A 22,753-nucleotide genomic window follows, 5' to 3' on the forward strand; every position below is an offset into this window, starting at 1 on the left:
GCAATTATGTAATCAAGTGATTAATTAAGTGCTGATTGAGCTTTAGTGATGAACAGCTGCTGTTAACAAACAGCATCACCAGCTCCACTTATTAATAACCAGACTGACTTTATTTCTGTCAGACGTCTACAGAAGATCTTATTGAGAATTAACTAAGGTTTAGATGTTGATTTATTGTTTCATTTGAAGTAACCATGTTAGAGATCAGTGTTTGCTTTAGTTGGGTTCTTGACCCTTGATTTCTGTCTTAGTTTATTTTATTTTTTGGGCGTTGTAACCATGTGTTTTTGAAACATGTTTGTTATAACACAAAAAACCCAGAGAAAATATGATCAGGTATTGGTTGTTATACAGCATATTGGTGATGATAATCATCAATTTTGGAGCTGTTCAAAATCTTACTAAATAGGTGTTCTATAGTTACTTCAGTTGATTACAATGAAAGCCATTCAAAAAGTTAGTGGTTCTTTCATAATCAGTTAATATAAAAGACTTTCCAAACAGTTTTGTTTTCTATGGTGTTAATTAGTCACACACAGACATCAATAATCAGAATATGAACCTCAACAATGGTTACGAAAAAAAAAGAAAAAACATGCTGCAATGCATGCTGGTTACTATTGTGGTACAAAACCCATCCATGGCTCCCAGCATGCTCTGCTGCATTTTTTTTTTTTTTTTTTTATGGTCACCATTGTTGAGGTTCATATGCTGATTATTGATGTCTGTGTGTGACTAAGTGACACCACAGAAAACCAAACTGTTTGGAAAGTTCTTTATATTAACTGATTATCACAGAACCACTGGCTCTTAGAATCACTTTTGCTGTAATCAATCCAGCTAGTTACACAACACCTATTTCATCAAAGATTAAACTCCAAACAGTTCAATAATCAATGATTATCATCACTAATATACAGTATAACAACCAACATCTAGGTAAAAGTTAGGTAAAAAAAAAAATGCTAACCTGAATGCACTGTAAGTTGCTTTGGATAAAAGCAGCTTCTAAGAGTGTGTGTATAACACCTGATGATATTTTCTCTGGGCTTTTGAGTTACAACAAATGGTTACAACAGCCAGAGAAAAAACTAAGACAGAAATCAAGGGTCAAGAGCGCCCAACTAAAGCAAACACTGATCTCTAACATGGTTACTTCAAATGAAACAATAAATCCAACATCTAAACCTTAGTTAATTCTCAATCAGATCTTCTGTAGACGTCTGACAGAAATAAAGTCAGTCTGGTTATTAATAAGTGGAGCTGGTGATGCTGTTTGTGGGGTTGTTTAATCAGATCTTGAGAGATTTAATGTATTTTATTTCAGTTTATTTTATCTAAGGGCTGTGTCTGAAGTCAGTTGTAGTTCTTGTGTTATCTCTTTTCTTCAGTAATTCTGTTTGTTAACAGCAGGTGTTCATCACTAATTCACAATTATCACTCAATTAATCACTTAATTATTTAATTGCAATGTATATCTTCTTTCAGTGAACTCAACTGAATTAAGTTCAGAGTACTCATAACAATTAGTTTTAAAACTTAAATGGTTTAAGGCAATCGGTTTCCTCAAACGGTTTGAGTTAACATAACTTGTCAGGTTTTAGTGAGGCTGTGTCTGAAGTCAGTTGTAGTTCCTTTCTCTCTTTTCTTCAGTAATTCTGTTTGTTAACAGCAGGTGTTCATCACTAATGCTCAATTATCACTCAATTAATCACTTAATTACTTAATTGCAATGTATATCTTCTTTCAGTGAACTCAACTGAATTAAGTTCAGAGTACTCATAACTGTTAATTTTTAAAACTTAAATGGTTTAAGGCAATCGGTTTCCTCAAACGGTTTGAGTAAACCCAACTTGTCATGTTTTTAAGGATATTTGTTTACACAAAAGGTTTGAGTTAAGTTACTTGTCGGGTTTTACAGTGTGTTAGTTTTAAAACTTAAATGGTTTAAGGCAATCAATTTGCCTCAAACGGTTTGAGTAAACCTAACTTGTCAGGTTTTTAAGGATATCTGTTTACTCAAACGGTTTGAGTTACTGTGACTTGTCAGGTTTTACAGTGTGTATGTCTAATGGCCTAAATATGGTTAATATCTAAATATAGCTTAATATAAATTCACAACATCATATATCAGTCAGTCTCCTGTATATAAAAACAGTTTATAAATAAATATAAATAATACATTTTAATGTAGGTCATAGGTCTGCAGCCCATATAGTGTTATTCGCCGTATTTCCTTATAGCCATACTCCCCCTATGAGGAACAACAGGGGCGTAAAACTGCTTGGGGCGTAAAACTGCTTGGGGCCTATATCTACCGGCTCCAGGTCTGCAGCCTCCCCCTACTCTGTTTTTAAGGAACTTGGCAGACAGTGTTCATCTATAGAGTCTCGAGTAGAGTGCTACGGTAAGTCTTGATTTTTTAAAGTAATGTGAAACTAGAAGTATCCTAAAATTAGTTATAAAGAAGAAATGAGAGTAAAAAGTAAATTAATCCAGCTCAAACTGAGTTCAGTCATGATTTGCATTATTTTTAAAACAGCAAACCAGAATGAGACGTGTTTTTGCTCTTAGGTTTCAGAACAGCATGCAACAAATCTTTTGAGCAACTGACCATAGAGAAAAATAATATAAAACAGGAGTAATAGTAATGGAAATAATAATAATAAATAAATAAATAAATAAATAAATAATGAATAAACGTTAGCATAAATGATCACTTGTGTGTCTACGAGGTGAGAAATAATTTTTCATAGTGTCTGTGTGGTGAACTGTGGCCCTTATTGAGGTTAACAGTATAGCAAACAGGAAACTAAAATATGTGTACTAAGACATGCATTATTTCTGGTGAGACTTTCAAAGTATGAGAATATTATATATATGTGTGTGTGTGTGTATAGATCTACGAACTGTTCCATTCCTTCAAAACTGACATCAAAGTAAACAATGATGGTATTTCCTTTATTTTGAGTATATTTTCTAATTTGAACTGTGAGGATGTCTGCATTTTCCCATACAGCAAACAAACAAAAAACAACAGAAATAATGAGAAATAATTTTTCATAGTGTCTGTGTGGTGAACTGTGGCCCTTATTGAGGTTAACGGTATAGCAAACAGGAAACTAAAATATGTGTACTAAGATATGCATTATTCTGGTGAGACTTTCAAAGTATGAGAATATTATATATGTATGTATGTATGTGCATATATATATATATATATCTATATATATATATATATATATATATATATATATATATATATATATATGCACATACATACATACATATATATATACATATATGTATAGATCTACGAACTGTTCCATTCCTTCAAAATTGACATCAAAGTAAACAATGATGGTATTTCCTTTATTTTGAGTATATTTTCCAATTTGAACTGTGAGGATGTCTGCATTTTCCCATACAGCAAACAAACAAAAAACAACAACAAAAGTTTTTTAAAAAGTAACCAAAATGTATTATAAATATATGTTGGAAACAGTAAAGCTCTATTAAATATATTTTTGAAATAGAAAATATATTTAGTTTCAATTCTCATATACCAAAATAAATTTCAAAATGTATTTCCAGGCAGGCAAATACATGTCTAATTTTACAGTAGCCTACATTAGGCTGAATGCAAATACTGATCCAATAGCCAAGAGATCAAAACTACATTAATAATGTTTTATTTTATAAGATCATTTTATAATTGAATTTTATCCAAAAATGTTCATTCGTGTTACAGACAACAAATAAAGTTTTTATTCAAATATGACACATGTACAGTAAATGTATTTTCTTAGATTAAAATATTTAGCACAAAATATATTTTTCAATGTTTTATATATATATATATATATATATATATATATATATATATATATATATATATATATATATATATATATATATATATAGCATATCTCTTATATTATATCTCTCTTGCAGTAGGTACCAATCTATCCCATTTCTGGTTCACTGTCCAGCAGGTGACCATCATGGACCAAAACGCAACCAATTCAACTGAAGGACCTTGTGGCTTGTCTGAAATGCCAGCTCGTCCATTCTTCCTATGTTTATACACAGTGATTTTTCTGGCAAGCCTGGTGCTTAATAGCATTACAGTTTATGTGTACTTTTGCAAAGCTACAAAACAATCCAGCATCACAATCTATCTGAAGAATCTGGCTATAGCCGACTTGTTTGTGTGCCTGTGTTTGATATTACGCATCGCTAAATATGCTAGAACTTCAGTGGAAATTCAGCGTATCTACTGTAACTTTGGCGCTCCAGCTTCCTACCTCAACATGTACTCCAGTATTCTCTTCATGGGCTACATCGCTGCAAACAGGTAAAAATTTACTTGATTTTCAATGAAATCATGACAGCTTAATGTAACATTTTTGACAAGCTTAATATGTCAGTCTCTGAGTGATGTAAATATTTATGCCATGAAATAATGTTCATTCTATAAAATAATTATAATGAACTGTGCAAAAATAATTTCAAATGTCTTCAGCACATTTTATAATACCCAAAAATAAGTTCATCCCTCATGTATGCTATCACATTTGTCAAAAACTATTACAACTAAAAACATTAATACGACACATGTGCATCAGTCACTTCACTGAATATTTGCTGGCTAAAAAATAAATAATTATTAACTTACGATCCATCTGTTTTCAAATTCACATCATTTGAATAACTAGTCCCCTTATTTGGGGAAGTTGTGGTCTAGTGGTTAGAGAGTTTAACTCCTAACCCTAAGGTTGTGGGTTTGAGTCTCGGGCCGGCAATACCACGACTGAGGTGCCCTTGAGAAAGGCACCCAACCCCAAACTGCCGCCCACTGCTCCGGGTGTGTGTTCACAGGCTGTGTGTGTGCGCACTTTGGATGGGTTAAATACAGAGCACGAATTCTGAGTATGGGTCACCATACTTGGCTGTATGTCACTTTTTTCTTCTTCTTCTTATCACAACACTGATTTCTGTCAAAAAATAACAATCTTTAATCTATAGCGTTTTTTTTTTTTTTACTATAAAAATCGTTGCAAAGTTCCTTTACAGAAAATTTCATTTCTACAATATTTAGTAGTAGAAGTATTTAGTAGTTATCAGTGGTGACTCAGTTTATGTACATATGACAGAAATGTATGGAAAAATCAATTAAAGACATTATCAAACAGAAGATACACAAACATTATTAATAGCAATTATCATATGATGCAATCAAACTTATAGCAACATTTGGTAGTTCTGTATGTTGTTTCAGGGTTGGCATTATCTGAGGTCCTCTGAGGGGTTGGCATCATCTCTTCAGGTGTTCTGGATCCAGACTGAAGCTTGTGTAAATCCCTATGGCAAAAACAGAGAAACAAATAGAGACATGATTAGCATAGCTGCTGTTCCAACCAAGTAAAATTAATTAGTTTAACCCAAGGTAAAGAATAATAATGCGCATTTGATCAGATATAACTGCAGTCCAAGATTATGAGATGCATTATTTGAATGCTTGGCCAAAGAGATGTGTATTTAATCTAGATTTAATCAGAGAGAGTGTCTCTAAACCCCGAACATTATCAGGAAGGCTATTCCAGAGTTTGGGAGCCAAATGCGAAAAAGCTGTACCTCCTTTAGTGGACTTTGCTATCGTTGGTACTACCAAAAGTCCAGAGTTTTGTGACCTCAGGGAGCGTGATGGATTGTAGCGTGGTAGAAGACTAGTTGTGTACGCAGGAGCTAAACCATTAAGGGCCATATAGGTGAGTAATAATATTTTGTAACTGATACAGAACTTAATAGGTAGCCAGTGCAGAGACTGTAGTATTGGGATAAAATGATCATATTTTCTTGACCTGGTAAGGACTCTAGCCACTGCATTTTGGACTACCTGTAGCTTGTTTACTGAAGATGCAGGACAACCAGCTAGCAGTGCGTTACAATAGTCCAGTCTAGAGGTCATGAATCCATGCATCAAAAACAGGTAACATATTTCGTAGCTTGACAATGTTTCTAAGATGGAAGAATGATGATTTTGTAACATGGGAAATATGGTTTTTCGAAACACAAGTTGCTGTCTAATATAACACCCAGATTTTTGACTGTAGAGGAAGTAACATTACATCCGTCTAGTTGCAAATTGTAATCTACAAGATTCTGTGTACTGATTTTTGGCCCAATAATAATATTCTCTGTCTTATCCGAATTTAATAGGAGAAAATTATTATTACTTTTACATTTTTAACACACTCTGTTAGCTTAGATTATTTGGAAGTTTCATCTGGTCTCCTTGAGGTATATAAATTTAAATTTATTTTTTTAGCATGCTGTTTTATTTAATTAAATTTAAATTTATTTATTTATATCAATTTTTACCTATCATGTGCTCCCGGGGAATTGAACCCCCAACCTTGCACTTGTTAACGCAATGCGCTACCACTTGAGCTACAGGAACACTATAGCTCAAGTTGTATATAGTTGAGTATCATCACCATAACAGTGGAAAGCCTGCCCTCCCCGTCTTAAAGCCTGCCCTTGAATACCTGTATAATTTTGTAATCGATCTATGAGTATGTCATGATCTATGGTGTTGAATGCAGCACTAAGATCAAATAAAACTAGCAGTGAGATGCAGCCTTGTTCTGACACAAGAAGCAAGTCATTTGTAATTTTAACAAGTGCAGTTTCTGTGCTATGGTGGATCCTGAAACCTGACTGAAAATCTTCATAGAAATATTTGTATTTTTTAATTAATTAATTTATTTATTTATTTTGCAGGAAGGAGCACAATTGAGCAGACATAACTTTTTCTAAAATTTTAGACATAAATGGAAGATTTGAAATGCGTCTGTAATTTGCCAGTTCACTAGGATCTAGCTGTGGTTTCTTAATAAGAGGCTTAATAACCGCCAGCTTGAATGGTTTTCTGACGTGACCTAAAGATAACGATGAGTTAATAATATTAAGAAGCGGATCTTCTGCTACAGGTAACAACTCTTTCAGTAATTTAGTGGGTACAGGATCTAATAAACATGTTGTTGGTTTAGATGCAGTAATAAGTTTATTTAGCTCTTCCTGTCCTATAGTTGTAAAGCACTGCAGTTTATCTTTGGGTGCGATGAATGAAGATGAAGTATTAGACGCTTTAGAATCTACATTTGTTATTGTATTTCTGATATCTATTTTATCAGTGAAGAAATTCATAAAGTCATTACTATTAAACTGTCAGGGAATATTTAGGTCAGGTGGCGTCTGGTTATTTGTTAATCTAGCCACTGTGCTAAATAAAAACCTTGGATTGTTTTGCTTATTTTCTTTGAGTTTGTGGATATGCTCGTCCCTGGCAGTTTTTAGAGCCTGTCTATAGCTGGACATACTGTTTTTCCACGTAATTCTAAAAACTTCCAAGTTAGTTTTTCTCCATTTGCACTCAAGACTATGAGTTTTTTTCTTAAAAGACTGGGTATTACTGTAACAAGGCATCACTCGATGTGGGATCCATAAGCAGGCTTTATTAGAATCGTGGTCAAACACCAGCAAGCACAGTGACAGAGGGCAAACACAATCGTTGTCAGTAAACAGCCTTAAAGTCGGGGCAGGCAGCAGAGAGTCAAACACGAGGAACAGATAAGGTCACAACAGGTAGACTACACAAAGGAAACTGCTCAGAAATGCAAACCGCAGTAATACAAGACTTCACAATGAGATGGTAGGAACAGACTGATTAAATAGGCTAGCTAATGGGCTACATCTGGGCTGGGTGATCAGTCCTAGATACGGGGCTGATGGGAAATGTAGTATGAGAGTGTAAGAGTGATTATTCGGGTGAGGGAGCCCTCTGATGGTCAGAAGAGGGAACCACGGAGTTCGACACTGTGACAGAGCCCCCTCCCTGCAAGTGCCTCCTGGTGCGAGGAGGCGGGCGATGCTGGGGTCTCCCACGTGGTCTGGGGGGCCAGGCTATCTGGGTGGGTGCGGTGGAACTCTTAAGCACTTGGTTAAGCACTTGGTATGCCTCCTCTCCATCTACCATGATGGACAGGGGACCCTGGTCACCGGACACCTCCTCTCCCTCCTCATTCGGACCACCAGTGGGGATACATTGAATGTAGGAGAAATACGATAATAATTAGGCAGGACAAGGCAGAAAGAAACAGGTGTAATTTGTCTAATAATCTGAAATGGACCCACGTACCTAGGACTGAGTTTCTTGCAGGGCAGCTGAAGACGTAAGTCTCTAGTGGATAGCCATACCCACTGACCAGGACTGTACTCTGGACCAGGACGATGGTGACGACCAGCCTGTTCTCTCTGTCGACGGATGGCATGCTGGAGGTGAGCGTGAGCCTGATTCCAGGTCTCCTCACTTCTGAGTAACAAGTCATTGACTGCCGGGACATTAGTGGGTTCTCCAGACCAAGGGAAGAGGGGTGGTTGAAATCCAAGGATACACTGAAAGGGAGTTAGACCAGTGGAGGTTTTTCAAAGGGAATTCTGAGCATACTCTGCCCACATAAGGTAGCGACTCCAATCGTTCTGATGTTGACTGCAGTAAGATCGCAGGAAACGAGTGAGTTCTTGGTTTAATCCTTCGGTTTCACCATTTGATTGAGGATGATAACCAGATGTAAGGCTCACATTTACATCAAGCATCCTGAAGAAGGCTGACCAGACCCGTGAAGTAAACTGGGGATCTCTATCCAAAACTATATCCTCCGGTAGCCCATAGAATCAAAAGACCTGGTTGCAGAGATGTTCAGCTGTCTGTAGGGCGGTAGGAAGTTTGGGGAGTGGTATGAGGCAGTAGGCTTTAGAGAATCTAGCGATGATGGTGAGGATGGTTGTGTAACCGTTGGAGGCTGGTAGATCAGTGACAAAGTCAATTGCAATATGTGACCAGGGACGTTGTGGAAATGGAAGAGGTTGGAGCAGGCCGGCTGGTTGTTGACGTGATGGTTTTTGAATATTGCAGGTTTGACATTGGACAAACATGATGGTACACAGCAAAATCCCCAGTGTTAATTTAACACTCTGAGTGTGGACTCATATAAACACTGAAGTAGTGTTAAAAGTAACACTGAAGCAGTGTTGAAGTTAATAAGATAATTAGGTGATTAATTGAGTGATGATTGACCATTATTGAAGACACCTGATGTTAACAAGCAGAATCACCAAAGAAGAAAATCACAATTTGCTTGTCACCATTATAGTGGTCAGTGTTTGCTTTAGTTGGGATCTTGACCCTTTTTTTTTAACATTAAATTTTGTTTGGCTGATATAACTGAGTTATAACAGACAGATAAGCGAGTGAAAATCATCAGGTGGTGATGATTATGTTTTAAAGTAATCATTATTTGACCTGAATCACTGAATTCATTCAGAGACTTTTCTCTGAGTTATGTATCCTTGATTGAATATAACAACTTTCATTCCACAGTGAAGGAGTCTGTGTTTACTATACATTTTGTAAGGGTCCCTTGCAAACTGTTCTGATTTTAAAACGTTAGTTGTTTTAGGCACACACAGACATCAGGAATCAGTGTATGAATCTCAACAACGGTGACAAACAGCATATTCAGATAAACAGATCAACTCTGAACATCACAAAACTACATACTAAGAAGTCAAATAAAAACGGCAAAAATTATGGGTTTTTATTGGTTATAACATGCTTTTTTGATGGTCACCATTGTTGTGATGCTCACGCTGATTCTTGATGTCTGTGTGTCTAAATAAACAGCTCTTTATTTATGTAGTAGTAACTTTTAAAAACATCTATCTGATTAGGACAAAAATGAAAGATATTGGTTTTTTTCACCTAGTTTATGTAATCAGTAAAGAAAACCCAACTCAGGTATTCAGGTCACTACATGACAATTAGTCCAAATCATAATAAATACCACATGATCACATTTCCTCTGGTTTATCTGTCTGTTATAACTCAGTTATCACAGCCACACAAAACCTAAAGTTAAATACTTAAGGGTCAAGATCCCAACTAAAGAAAATACTGACCACTATAATGGTGACACACAAATTGTGATTTTACTCTTTGGTGATTCTGCTTGTTAACATCAGGTTTCTTCAATAATGGTCAATCATCACTCAATTAATCACCTAATTATCTCATTAACTTCAACACTGCTTCAGTGTTACTTTTAACACTACTTCGGTGTTTATATGAGTCCACACTCAGAGTGTTAAATTAACACTGGAGATTTTGCTGTGTATCTTTAGATAGAGAGGGCCACCAAAAGCAGTTTTGTAGGAGATGGATAGTGGCGTTAATACAAGGATGATCAGAACTGGACAGAGAATGAACATGTTCTAGGACTCGATTTCTGAGGATTTCAGGGACAAAGATCTTTTAGGGGGACATTCAACTGGTACTTCAGACCAGGCATTGGCTTGTTCAGTTTCCATAATGATATCCCACTGGACAGGAGCTACAATGAGATCGGGGGACAGGACTGTTTCAGGAAGATGTGGTGATTGGTCGGGTTCATACTGTCTGGATAGGGCATCAGCTTTGCTGTTCTTGGATCCAGGATGACAGGTGACTACAAAATCAAAATGAGTAAAGAAACTTGACCAGCGAGCTTGCCTGGGGTTGAGTTTCTTGGTGGTTTTCAGGTATTCCAGGTTTTTATGGTCGGTCAACACTGTGAATGGATGTGTAGACCCCTCTAACCAGTGACGCCACTCTTCAAAAGCTGCTTTCATGGCTAAGAGTTCCCTATATTCGACATCATAATTCTTCTCTGCTGTGCTTAAATTCCTGGAATAGAACACACAACAGCATAGTTTAGGAGGTGAACCTTGCCTTTGGGACAGAACAGCACCCAAGCCAGTATTAGAAGCATCCACTTCCACAATGAAGGGGAATTCGGGGTCAGGATGATGTAGAAAGGGGGCAGTGACAAATCGCTGCTTAAGCTGTTCAAAAGCCTGAGTGGTTGTGCTGGACCACTTGAGGTGGTTAGCACCCCTCTTAACCACGGTCATTAAAGAGTTGGTGACAGAACTGAAGTTCCTAATGAAACGTTGGTAAAAGTTGGCGAAACCAAGAAAGTGTTGAAGATCTTTCAGGGTGGAAGTTTTGTTTTTCACAAGAACACATCTGAGTTACTTTTTCAGTAAGCAACCCCAATTACTTTTTGTTTTCATATTTATTGACTGACAGCTCTTTGGCAGCTATTTGAGCTGCACCCTCTACTGTACAGATGTGAATTTACATTTCCTTTTTACATGTGCAAATAATGGAACTTTTTGCATTAAAAACAAACAAGCAAGCCTTGCCCAGATGAAAAATAGTAATGCAAAAGTAATGTTACACATGACTTTCCATAAAAAGTAACTAAATAATGCAATTAGTTACTTTTTAGGGAGTAATGCAATTATGTAATGTATTACTTTTAAGAGTGACTTTCCTGAACACTGGTCATTTCTTTCTGAGAAGAACATTTTTACATTGTTACATTTAATAACCCTTTTGCAGATTTTGCATAATTTTAAGCTATAATGTGTCAATGAAATACTGAGCATGACAATGCACATATAAGAGTAAAAATAATAGAGTCTTGAACAAGGACTTTTATTATACTGTATAGCTTCCTCATATATGACTTCAGAAAGATCCAAGTAATATGATTTAACACAGCATAACAGGGTTGAACAGAAAATAAGAGACAAAAAGACAAACTCAGCATTGTCAAATAAATAAATAAATAAATAAAAAGTAACCACATTTTAATTGTATTATTGGTTTATATGCACTGATAGAATGTATATGTTAAATGTAACGTTAGTTGCTGTGGATAAAAGTGTCTGTTTGGTTAAAAGCTTATTGAAATTATCAGTAGCAAGTCATGGAGACACAAACAGCATTGATTCCTTCTATATGACATAGAATTTCTCTGTATTCTAAGATTCACTGCCCTTTGTTTCAGGTACATGAAGATTGTACGGCCACTGGAGACTCACATGCTGCAAACAGTCCGTTCGACATGCTACATCTGCATCGTGACCTGGGCCGTCCTGCTGTGCTCAAATTGTGCCTACATTGCTGCTTTTGTCAGCGCTGATAAACAAACCTCTGCCCACAGTGGTTTCGACTGTGACAGCTTTCATACCAGCTTGCTCAAACAGATCTACTTGACCTTGCAGATCATTTGCTTTCCATTGTTTTTGTTTGTGCTGGTCTCCCTGATTCTGTTCTATTGGTTTAATGTACAGAAGCTTCGTCAAGCTCAGCGCACAATGCCGGATCAGCCTGGTAACGCTAAACTAAGCAAGTCAAAGCGTAACATGCAAGTTCTGATGGTGGTTTTCTGCGTATGTTTTGTACCGTATCATCTGGTGAGACTGCCGTACGTGTTCATCAAACCCCTGCTGCAAGACTGCACAGCAGAGCAGGTTTTCTACATCCTGAAGGAGCTGACTGTCGTGCTCACAGTACTGAACGCCTGCTTGGATCCACTTATTTACTTTGTCTTTTGCAAGACCTTCAGGGCACAGCTTAACCTTCAAAGATTTTGCAAATCCGAATGAGATAAAGGGCTCTAGTAAGTTAAATTAAAAGGTAGAGTTTACCAAAAATAAAAATGTTGTCTTTTACTCGCTCTCACGATGTTCCAAACCTGTATAGGTTTCCTTCTTCAGCAAAACAAGACATTTTGAAAAATGTGTATAACCAAACAGTTTGTGGTAGCCATTGACTTCTATGGGGGTTTGGGAAGAACATCTGAACGTCTGTACAAAAGAGTTAACGTGATCAATTTACTTAGTGACAGAAATATATATATATATATATTCTCAGCATGGGGTGAGAGAGGAAACCAGCTTAAACTGTGCTTGACAAACACAACATCCATATTTATATCCGCTTTGAACACCCACTGAAACCTCAGATAGAAATATCTGATAGAGATAATAATAATAATAATAAACCAGGAAAAACCCTTCAGACAACTGGTAAATGTGTTTTGCAAATGTTTGTGTGTTATGTTCTTTTTTTTATTTAATTGGATTTGAATGCATTTGCAAAAGTGATTTGCAAAGTAGTTACAGTGTTTACAGTAAAAAGTGAGCTATTTTACATAAGTATATGGCACTTTAAGTTAAAATCAGATATGTTATTGTACATCTTGTAAACATCACTTTTGATCAATTTATTGAAATCTTGCTGACTCAAATTTATATTCATTGTAGCATCATGAGTCCTAGGGAAATGTTCATTCATTCTTCTGTGTAATTGTACATATATGAATGTGCTGACAATAAAGCTCTTTTGAATTTAGAAACATCTGAGACAAAGTTGATGCTTTATTGAAACACAACTGGGACTCTATTGACTCCACTGAGCAATGAAAGAGCAATTGTCCTGTGGGTTATGCTGGAGCCCAGGGAGGAAGCTGTTTGTGTACAGACATGAGTGGTAGGAAACTCCTGCAGTGCTGAGCAAGTGTTCACCCACAAGACAAACCCAGCCACTCTTTAGTTCCTGTATCAAAGTCAACACCCCCTTCCTCTAAAATATCATGTGAGGCGCATCCCAGCACGCTTCTTCTTATTCTGTGTCATGATACAAGCTGACTCAACTCTTCAAGTAAGTTTCTTCTTATCATGCTATTTCTAAAGACATGCAAATGGTAATTTTGATTAAAATCTGAAACATAGGCAGCTTATACAAAAATATATGCAGTGGTTTACATGGAAATAACAAAACATGAAAACAAAAAGATATTAAACGAATGTTGGAGAATATCTTGTATTGCACTGAATATGCACCTGTAGTATACTTGAAATTTTAAAAGTTTATACTACTTGTAATATTATATGATTACTAAAGATAAAAAGTACTAAAGTACTTAATTATAATTTTAACTGTGTGTTATTCTGTATTACATTTAAAAGTTAAATTATTTGAAAAGTACTAACTACAACTGCAACTTTACAAATGTGTAATTCAAAATATATTTAAATACATGATATATTCTTTGATCTAATTTCCCCCGAAATGTCTTCGAATTTACCATAAATGCTTGTCAGAACACTGTACAGTTCTCCATATTTTAGACAACAGAACTAATTATAAAATTACATAGAAAGATGTACTTAAGTACTGCTTAAGTACGTCAAAAAAGCACTCTTGAATCACTGTATTCAATGATTAACTGCCTTTAACTGTCATTTTGCATTATTGACACACTGTTTTCCTAATTAATGTTGTTCAGTTGCTTTGACTCAATCTTTTTTGTTTAAAGCGCTATATAAATAAAGGTGACTTGACTTGACTTGACTTGACTCTAAAGGTCATCTCATTTAATATCAATTTAAACTATATTTAAAAAGGATTTTTTTTTTTTTCACAAGATTGGTACTGTCAGAGTTTTGTCAGAGAGAATTTGAAGTAGAAACAAAAGCATAAAAAGTGCAAGGACTATATAAAGATGTAGATTATTCATGAAAGTGGCATAAATGGCACTTTTAATTTCTGAACATCAGCAAAAAAAAAAAAAAAGTCTGGCAGAAGTTACAACATTGAATCATGTTACAATATTTCCTGACATCATCAAGTTCTTTTTTTTACATTTTAGATATGGACTACATCAACACTACACAGACGGAACCAAAAAACAGCACAGATGTCAGCAGCGTGTTCACACATCAGGTTCTGCCTGTGCTCTACACCATCATCTGCACTTGTGCCTTCATTCTCAACGGACTCGCCGCTTGGATCTTCTTCAGGGTTCCCACCTCCTCAGCCTTAGTAGTTTACCTAAAAAACATGGTGGTGGCAGACATTCTGATGTTGTTTACCTACCCGTGGCGTGTAGTGGGTGACCTCGGTTATGGCGGCTTGCAGTTGAAGCTGATAGTTTGCCGCTACACAGCTGTGCTTTTCTACCTCAGCATGTACACAGGAATAATCTTCATGAGCCTCATCAGCTTGGAACGCTACTTCAAAATTGTGCGCAGTACCTCCAACGTGTCTTCTTTTCTGCAGCGTGTTTCGGTAGCAAAGGCTCTCGCGCTGCTAACTTGGGGCGTCATGATGTTTTTCATGCTGCCGAATGCCATATTAACCAATCAGCCAATGCCTAAGGTTTTCTCCTGCATGGCCCTGAAGGGCAACCTGGGTCGGCGCTGGCACGAAATTTCAGCCCACTTCAACGTTGGAATCTTCTGGATGGCATTCCTGTTGATGGTGTTTTGCTACACCTCCATCGCCTGTCATGTTTACCGCTCGTACAAACGCGTGCAGCAGGACAGCAGCGTGGTGAGACGGCGGTCAAATCGAAGCATTTTTAGCTTGCTGGCTGTTTTTGTCTTCTGCTTTGTTCCGTATCATGTTTGTCGAGTGCCCTACACGCTTAGCCAAAGCAACAAGGATGACTTTAGCACCTTCAGCCGCTTCATTCTCTTCCAGGTCAAAGAAGCTACGCTCTTCCTGTCCGCTCTTAATGTATGTCTGGATCCTGTCATCTACTTTCTCATGTGCAGGACATTCAGAGAGTCACTTTTGCAGAAGATATCATCTGTAAACCACGAAAACAGGCGGCCTTCAATAGGCACTGGGCTCAGTATCAGCAATCTGTAATGATTGAGCAACAAAGTAAAGCGAGCATTACCCATTTGCAAGATGAAAAAGATATTTAGATTTGAAACCACATACCACATGGTTTTCTTGCATGTGAAAACGCAGCATAAAGAGATTGAGCGGAAGAATGTCACAACAAAGTGGTGTTTTCCAAAAAAAACCCACCAAGTCAAGTCAGCCACAGCTTTCAAAACTTTTTACTGAAGAAAAGTCAACCCTTAACTGCAGAGTTGTCTATAAATAGATATTCTGACATAATTTTTCTTATCCTCATCTCATTTTAAATTTTTTACTCTTAAAAATAAATATCGCTGCTGTTTTCCCAGCAATGCCATTGAAGAATCATTTTTTTGGTTCCCTGATGAACATTTTAATGAACAGTTCTAAAAAGAAGCAATTTTTCTTATTGTGAAGAACATTTTTAAAAACCTTTTCCACTATAAAGAATCTTTTGTGTTATATACATATTCTGAGGATGTTAAAGGTTCTTCATAGAACCATAGATGTTTGTGTACTTCCTTCTATGGAATAAAATGGTGACACTGAAGACTATTCAAGACATTCTTTTCTGTACATTAAAAGTGAATGAGAACTGAGAGCGTCAAACTCCTAAATGACAAAGAAGCTACATTAAATTAAGTCCATATGACTACATAACAGTCAGAAACAGAAAATCTTTAAACATGCAGTTCTAAAAATCAAATATTGCCTCATTACAGAATGACGGCATCATTATAGGAGGTCTGACATGATTATATTTGGACATAAGATCAGTGCTGTTGATTGTAGTTTATACGAATTTTATAATTTATTTCAAAGGCAGAGGGCAAGATTATGGTGAATATCACCTTATATTATATGGAAAAGAACTGCCAAAATAAATCTTTAAAAATTCTCCACAGGACAAAAAATCATTATACAGGTTTGGAACAATTTGACATTTTGGTTGATCTGTTCCTTTAAAATTGCACTTAGCACAATCCCACACATTTCACACTTCTGTTGTTTACATGGTAAACCTCAACATCATTGCAAAGATTGTTAATTTTCCCCCCACCACAACTGTGAAGCCTATTGGCTCTGGAGAGACAGGATGTGTTTAGATATAACATTTGTTTAGTACAGAAACTCTTTTCACTGGTTTTACTTTGCGTGGGGGTTCTTACACACTCACATTTCCTTTTCACATACATATTTTTCTAGTTTTTCACACATATAATAACCTTTCAATTACATTAATGCCAACTCTCTCTCTCTCTGTCTCTCTCTCATGCTTTATCACACACACACACACACATCTGGTCTGCTATCTTTGTAGGGACTCTCCATAGGTGTCATGGTTTTTATACTGTGCAAACTGTATTTTTTATTGCCCCACACCAACTCTACACATACACCTACCTCTCACAGGAAACTTTCTACATTTTTACTTCCTCAAAAAAACTCATTCTGTATGATTTATAAGCTTTTGTATCCATGGCGACCTCAATTTGGGTCCCCACTGTGAATCAGAGATTGTGGGTCACATCAGCAGACAGACACAAGCACACTGGATGTTAATATTTATTTCATCAAATGACAACTAAAATTAAATCCCTTGAAGCTTGTGAACAGTTTTGTAGCATTTTAAAATGCTGGTTTAATGTAGCAAGACAGTGATGCTAAGACATGCAGATAATCAAAGAATATACATGCAAAAAATGAAGAAAGCGCTTATGCATATGCTGACATTATTTAAAGTTCATATTTTGGGATCATCAGTATTTCTGCACAAATGCTTTATTATTAAGGTGTGGACAGAATGTGGTCTATCACTGTCTCGATGTTCAACGTGTAAATAAACGCACTGCATTCACATTTTGGGTTTATTTGCGAATCTGCACATAGTATGGTTTAACATTTTATCTTTATCACTGTCTTGGTACATTAAGCAACATTAAGCGTTATTTGTGTTAAGCGTTTTAATGTCCCTGTTCAAGTTCTGCTAATTCACAAGCCGAGTCAGAGTCATACTCACAAAGGTGATGTTAATTATTAAACCAAACCTTTTAAAAACACGCAACAATATGATTCATTTATTGAGTGACCAGAGGTGTGAAGTCCAGGGGTCAGAAAGTAAAAGTCCTGCTGTATGTTTATTCCACCCATGAACTCAGCAGCTGATTTCACCAGAGGTGGGACCAAGTAATTCCTTTCAAGTCACAAGCAAGTCTCAAGTCAAATCCCAAGTACTCAAAGAGTTAAAGTTAATTAGATAATTAAGTGACTAATTAAATGATGATTGTGCATTAGTGATGAACACCTGCTGTTAACAAGCAGCATCACTGAAGAAAAGAGAAATACAAGAACTACAACTGACTTCAGCCACAGCCTTGAATGAGAAAAAAAAGTTTTGAAATAGCAGATTTCTTCATGCTTTATGCTAATAACACATTTGAATAAGCATCATGATGTGGTCTCTCTCTTTGGTTCATTTGCTGACGTTCAGTTATTACAGAACTGCAAAATAAATAAATAAATAAAGTCCTATTAAACAAATGCCACCATAAATGTTTCAATATCAAAGAAGAAGAAAAGAAAAAAAAAGACCTGTATTAATTCAGGCTTTTCGACATGAACATTTATTACACGATCCTCAACAGTGGTGATAATAATGATTCATACTGCAGTGCATGATGGGAGTTTTTACTATGGTGTTACCCAGCATGCATTGCAGTATAAAGCATTTTGTTGACTGTCACCATTGTTGAGATTCATATGCTGGTTCTTGATGTATGTGTGTGTCTAAATACTACAGGAGCCCAAGTTGTTATATGCATTATGTATGTTTAAAATTCATTTACTGTTACTATTAGTACAACGTTTTGCTTTCATGCAGTAGTTTCACAGGGTTGATTATGCGAAACCTTTACATACAAATTAATAAAAAAATATATATATTTCAAATGAAATTAGAAAACCTTATGTTGACTGTCCAATCATGTAAACACAGCTAAGAACTGGTTATTGTACAGTATTAACTTCACTGCTTTACAACACCATATGTATTATGACAGCATTACAGAGAAAGACCCAGCACAAAAAAATCAAGGGTCAAGAGCTCAACTAAAGCAAACACTGATCTCCATGATGGTGCCATCATTTTAACCAATTAAAGGGGTCATATGATGCAATTTAAATTTTTCCGTTCTCTTTGTAGTGTTGCATGCTCTTGGTGAATAAAGAAGGTCTGTGAAGTTGCAAAGACTAAAGTCTCAAATCCAAAGAGATATTCTTTATAAAAGTTAAGACTTGTCCACGCCCCACTGAAACGGCTCGTTCTAACACGCCCCCACATCTCTTCGTCAGTATGTGGGAAGATTTGCATAACACCACCCAGATGTTCATCCAAAGAAAGAAGACGTACCTTTTATTCTCGTTGTAATATTGTTGTTGCTGCTGCCACCATGTCGTGGAGATGCTGTGTGTTTCATGTGGAAACTACTTTGTTTGGCCTTCCAAAAGAGGACGATATCTGCTTCGTCATGCCTGGAGCTGATCCGTGCTGGTCGCTGAGGAGATACATCAACTTTGCACTGTGTTTCATGCGGTGTGTGACGCTATTTGGCCTTCCAAAAGAGGAAACGACTAGAAATCATGTTTATGTCATGTTCATAATGGGTTTTATGTTTATGTCTCGTCACTCCAGCTGGACAGGGCATCACAATATGTTAAGGGGCGTAACATTTCCATTACACGCTTGAGGTATTTGGCTAATCACGACACACTGGATAGCTGGCCAATCAGAGCACACCTTGCTTTTCAGATCGATGAGATATATCCAGCTGCAGCCCCGCAGCTGCAGCAGTTTCTGAACCGCAGCCACAGAACCGGAAGTGAGGGGCAGAGTTATTGACAACAAGAGAGCACGTGAGTAGTCTGTAATGTTTTTGCTATCATATGTTTAATAATTATTGTATATATTATGTTAAGCATTTATCTGCTAAGTACTTAATGTGTGCTTGGCTTTATTATCTTATATTGAAGCTTGAATTTTTTGTCATACTTTATAGTATATACTTTTTTCTGTGGATGTTTCGGTTAATTTTTGGATGTTTGTTGTAAATGGGCCTTGTGGTGACGTTTTGAAGACGTTTATTATTCATAAAAATAAATAGTTTGCTTTCATTTTCTCTGTTATATGCATTGTTTGTGTGTTAATATTACCTTACATAGTTTAGTTATTTTAATCCCATTTGTCATCATTGAGATAATTGTGTGTGGCTTTATCTACTGTAGAGACATATAAGGATTCAGAGAGGTGACACATTACCTGAGCTGTAGCAGTGCAACAAGTGTTACAGCAATTTTCAGCTTGACCAGCATGTTTAAGCCGGCCAAACTGGTCAAATTATAAAGTCATCTTCAAATCCACTCTAACAAGGTAGTTGTCTGTGGAGGTATGAATGTCTTGTGTGTTTAATATATGTACTCGCAATATATTATTGTGTAATAGTTTACCTGTGTACTTATTTATTTTAGGCTATCCTATACATTTTTGCAACCAATTATTGGTGTGATTATTTAGTTTTTAAATAAGGAACAAGAAAGTTTTTTTGTGCTATTTACAGGGAGAATATTTTTATTTTTTTTTGTTTTCCAGTAAATCTTGTTTTGGGAGCACCCTTTGATTTTACATCTGTAAGTAGTTATCAGTTAAAGTAATTGACCTTTATGATGTTGTAACAGCTGATATTTAAATATTTCTCTATGTTTGTGTCTTCCAGTGTGACATTCCAATCATATGGAGATGGTGGACTCTTATTCTTCTGGAGAACTTTGGAGTTTTCTCTGAAAGGTACTGCACATTTCCTCCAAACCATCATTACATTTGCACCCCCTTCTGACCAATTTGAAATTAACCAAGATACATGTATATTACAGAGCAAGTAGCCTGTTCCAAGTGGATAACAGGCTACGCTTGTGAGGTATGTAAGAAATAATAAAGTTACATTTTCCTTTAGTATTCTGTAATGAAGGAGATCCCAGTAATCCCTGACAGAAGTTATGAAATGGCTCCAGAACTACAGGCATCTGCTCAGGGGGCCAGTGGAAGAGCCTCTTTTCCTGATAATGAAGGAGGAGGACAATGAAAAGGCCCTCTACAATCTCCTGGAACAATCAGAAGCTTCCAGAGTACCCTTCATATTTCATCCTTTGTTCAGGGGAGTCATTTTTGTAGGATTATCATAACAAAATGGGCCTAAGAGTGAATTGTTAATTTGATAAATTTGAATTTATGCAAGATTGTCACAATAAAATGGGCCCAAGAGTGAATTGTTCATTTTGTAAATTTTTTAATGCAGGATTGTCATGAGAAAATGGGCTTAATGGTGAATTGTTCATTTTATAAACTTCAGTTTAATTATTGTGTACATTTTGACTGTTACTTTTAAAATTATGCTGCTGTTTGTGTGTGAGTGTAGGTGAGTGTGTGTGTTTTATTGAATTTTGTTTAGTTTTCATATAGAAAAATGTATGATGTTCACGTGTTCTTTTGGAGTAAACATTTATTTTGAATTTTGTGATTAAAGTATATTTCATATAAAATGCCCAGAAGTTTCAAACATTATTTTTAATATCACAAACAGGAAATAACTTGCATAATACAATAAAACGCTTAATATATTATTATAAAATGCATACATACATAAAGTATGACATATCGTGTGTAATAAAAGCAAATTACCCATTAAAAACCGTAAGGAGGCACTACTCTGTTAAGAACGTAAGCTCCGCCCCTCACTTCTGGTTCTGTGGCTGCGGTTCTAAAACTGCTGGTGCTGCGGGGCTGCAGCTGGATACTATTGGGAGATTGATGCGCCTTGTAAAAATCTATGTGTTTTAAAAGGTGATAATAATGTACAATAATGTACAATAATGTACAGTATGTGAAAATAATGTGTTTTTTTGACCTTAAACCGCATAAACACATTTCATTACACCAAATATACAAAATAATGTTCTTTTTAGCAACATCATATGACCCCTTTAAACACCAACATCTGATCCTCTGTAATTCTCAAAAACAGCAGGTATTCATCACTAATGCACAATCATCATTTAATTAGTCACTTAATTATCTCACTAACTTTAAAGGGTACATAACATATACAGTTTCACCTAATATCATGTTAATCTTGAGTACCTATAGAGTAGTAATGCATCCTTCATATCTCCAAAAAGTCTTTAGTTTTATCATATTTATAAAAGAAAAATACAGCTTTCCGATTCTCTGCGGAAAAAGCCGAGCTCCTGGAGGCGTGCCGTGGGCGGAGCTATAATACTGATGTTTCGTGTTGTTTCAATTAACATATATTCACTTATGGGCTGATTTCCAAAAAAAAAGACAGAAATCTGATGCAGTTGTACTTACATGAATGGGGTCTTTTATCACTGGGACCGCTCCATGTTTTAATAGCAAACCATGTGCAAATCCAGTGTCAACCTAGGCCTTGTTTATGATACATTCATCACTGAAATGACGAGAACACACAAACGCACTTGCTACATTCCATTGCTGCCCCAGAAAAACAAACTGCATCCACCGTTCATGTCACGCTGGGTTCTTTGAGAAGCTGAACACGGTAAACTTTCCCTCACATCCAAAAACACACTTATTTAGAGACATTCTTGAACAAATCCTATGCAGCGCTGCCAAGGATTTCCAGATGAAGCGCGTTGATGAGTGCGGTCTCGCTCTCCTCTGGTCGACGTGTGCGTGGGTGCGCTTTTCCGAGAGAAATGCTCATATAAGGAGTTTCACCATTGTCTACATCATTAAATCCACAATCGAAAAAAAAAACAGCCGAAACTTGTACCAACCCGGAAGTAAGATTTTCGGCACAGAAATTATTCGTCATTCGTCCAAATTATTTTTTATTTATTTATTTTAATTATTATTTTTGTTTAACTTTGGCCATGTTTAGCATAAAAATCTATCTCATTAACACTGTGAACAACTCTGAATACATGAAACACCATTGTAGCCCCCCTTTAACTCTTTGAGGATTTGGGATTTGACTTGAGACTTTCTTGTGACTTGAAAGGAATGACTTGGTCCCACTTCTGCTGAGTTCATGGGTGGAATAAACATATGGCAGG

General features: G+C 36.3%; 2 protein-coding genes across 2 annotated transcripts; both read left to right on the plus strand.

Annotated features, from left to right (window-relative positions):
• Window positions 1-3,963: 3,963 nt before the first annotated feature.
• LOC109066500 (P2Y purinoceptor 14-like) lies at window positions 3,964-13,312 on the plus strand. Its single transcript, XM_042738915.1, has 2 exons — window positions 3,964-4,357; window positions 11,958-13,312. The coding sequence occupies exons 1-2, from the start codon at window positions 4,005-4,007 to the stop codon at window positions 12,556-12,558; spliced, it is 954 nt and encodes a 317-aa protein (XP_042594849.1). The 5' UTR covers window positions 3,964-4,004; the 3' UTR covers window positions 12,559-13,312.
• Window positions 13,313-13,518: 206 nt separating this feature from the next.
• LOC109066503 (P2Y purinoceptor 14-like) lies at window positions 13,519-16,162 on the plus strand. Its single transcript, XM_019083528.2, has 2 exons — window positions 13,519-13,615; window positions 14,607-16,162. The coding sequence occupies exon 2, from the start codon at window positions 14,609-14,611 to the stop codon at window positions 15,608-15,610; it is 1,002 nt and encodes a 333-aa protein (XP_018939073.1). The 5' UTR covers window positions 13,519-13,615; window positions 14,607-14,608; the 3' UTR covers window positions 15,611-16,162.
• Window positions 16,163-22,753: the final 6,591 nt, after the last annotated feature.

This window comes from Cyprinus carpio, chromosome B15, assembly GCF_018340385.1.
Source record: "Cyprinus carpio isolate SPL01 chromosome B15, ASM1834038v1, whole genome shotgun sequence".
Lineage (NCBI taxonomy): Eukaryota > Metazoa > Chordata > Actinopteri > Cypriniformes > Cyprinidae > Cyprinus > Cyprinus carpio.

Coding starts and splice junctions, on each gene's coding strand:
- LOC109066500 (XM_042738915.1), top strand. CDS start 4,005: ATGGACCAAAACGCAACCAATTCAACTGAAGGACCTTGTGGCTTGTCT. Junction 4,358..11,957: donor GGCTACATCGCTGCAAACAG/GTAAAAATTTAC, acceptor CCTTTGTTTCAG/GTACATGAAGATTGTACGGC.
- LOC109066503 (XM_019083528.2), top strand. CDS start 14,609: ATGGACTACATCAACACTACACAGACGGAACCAAAAAACAGCACAGAT.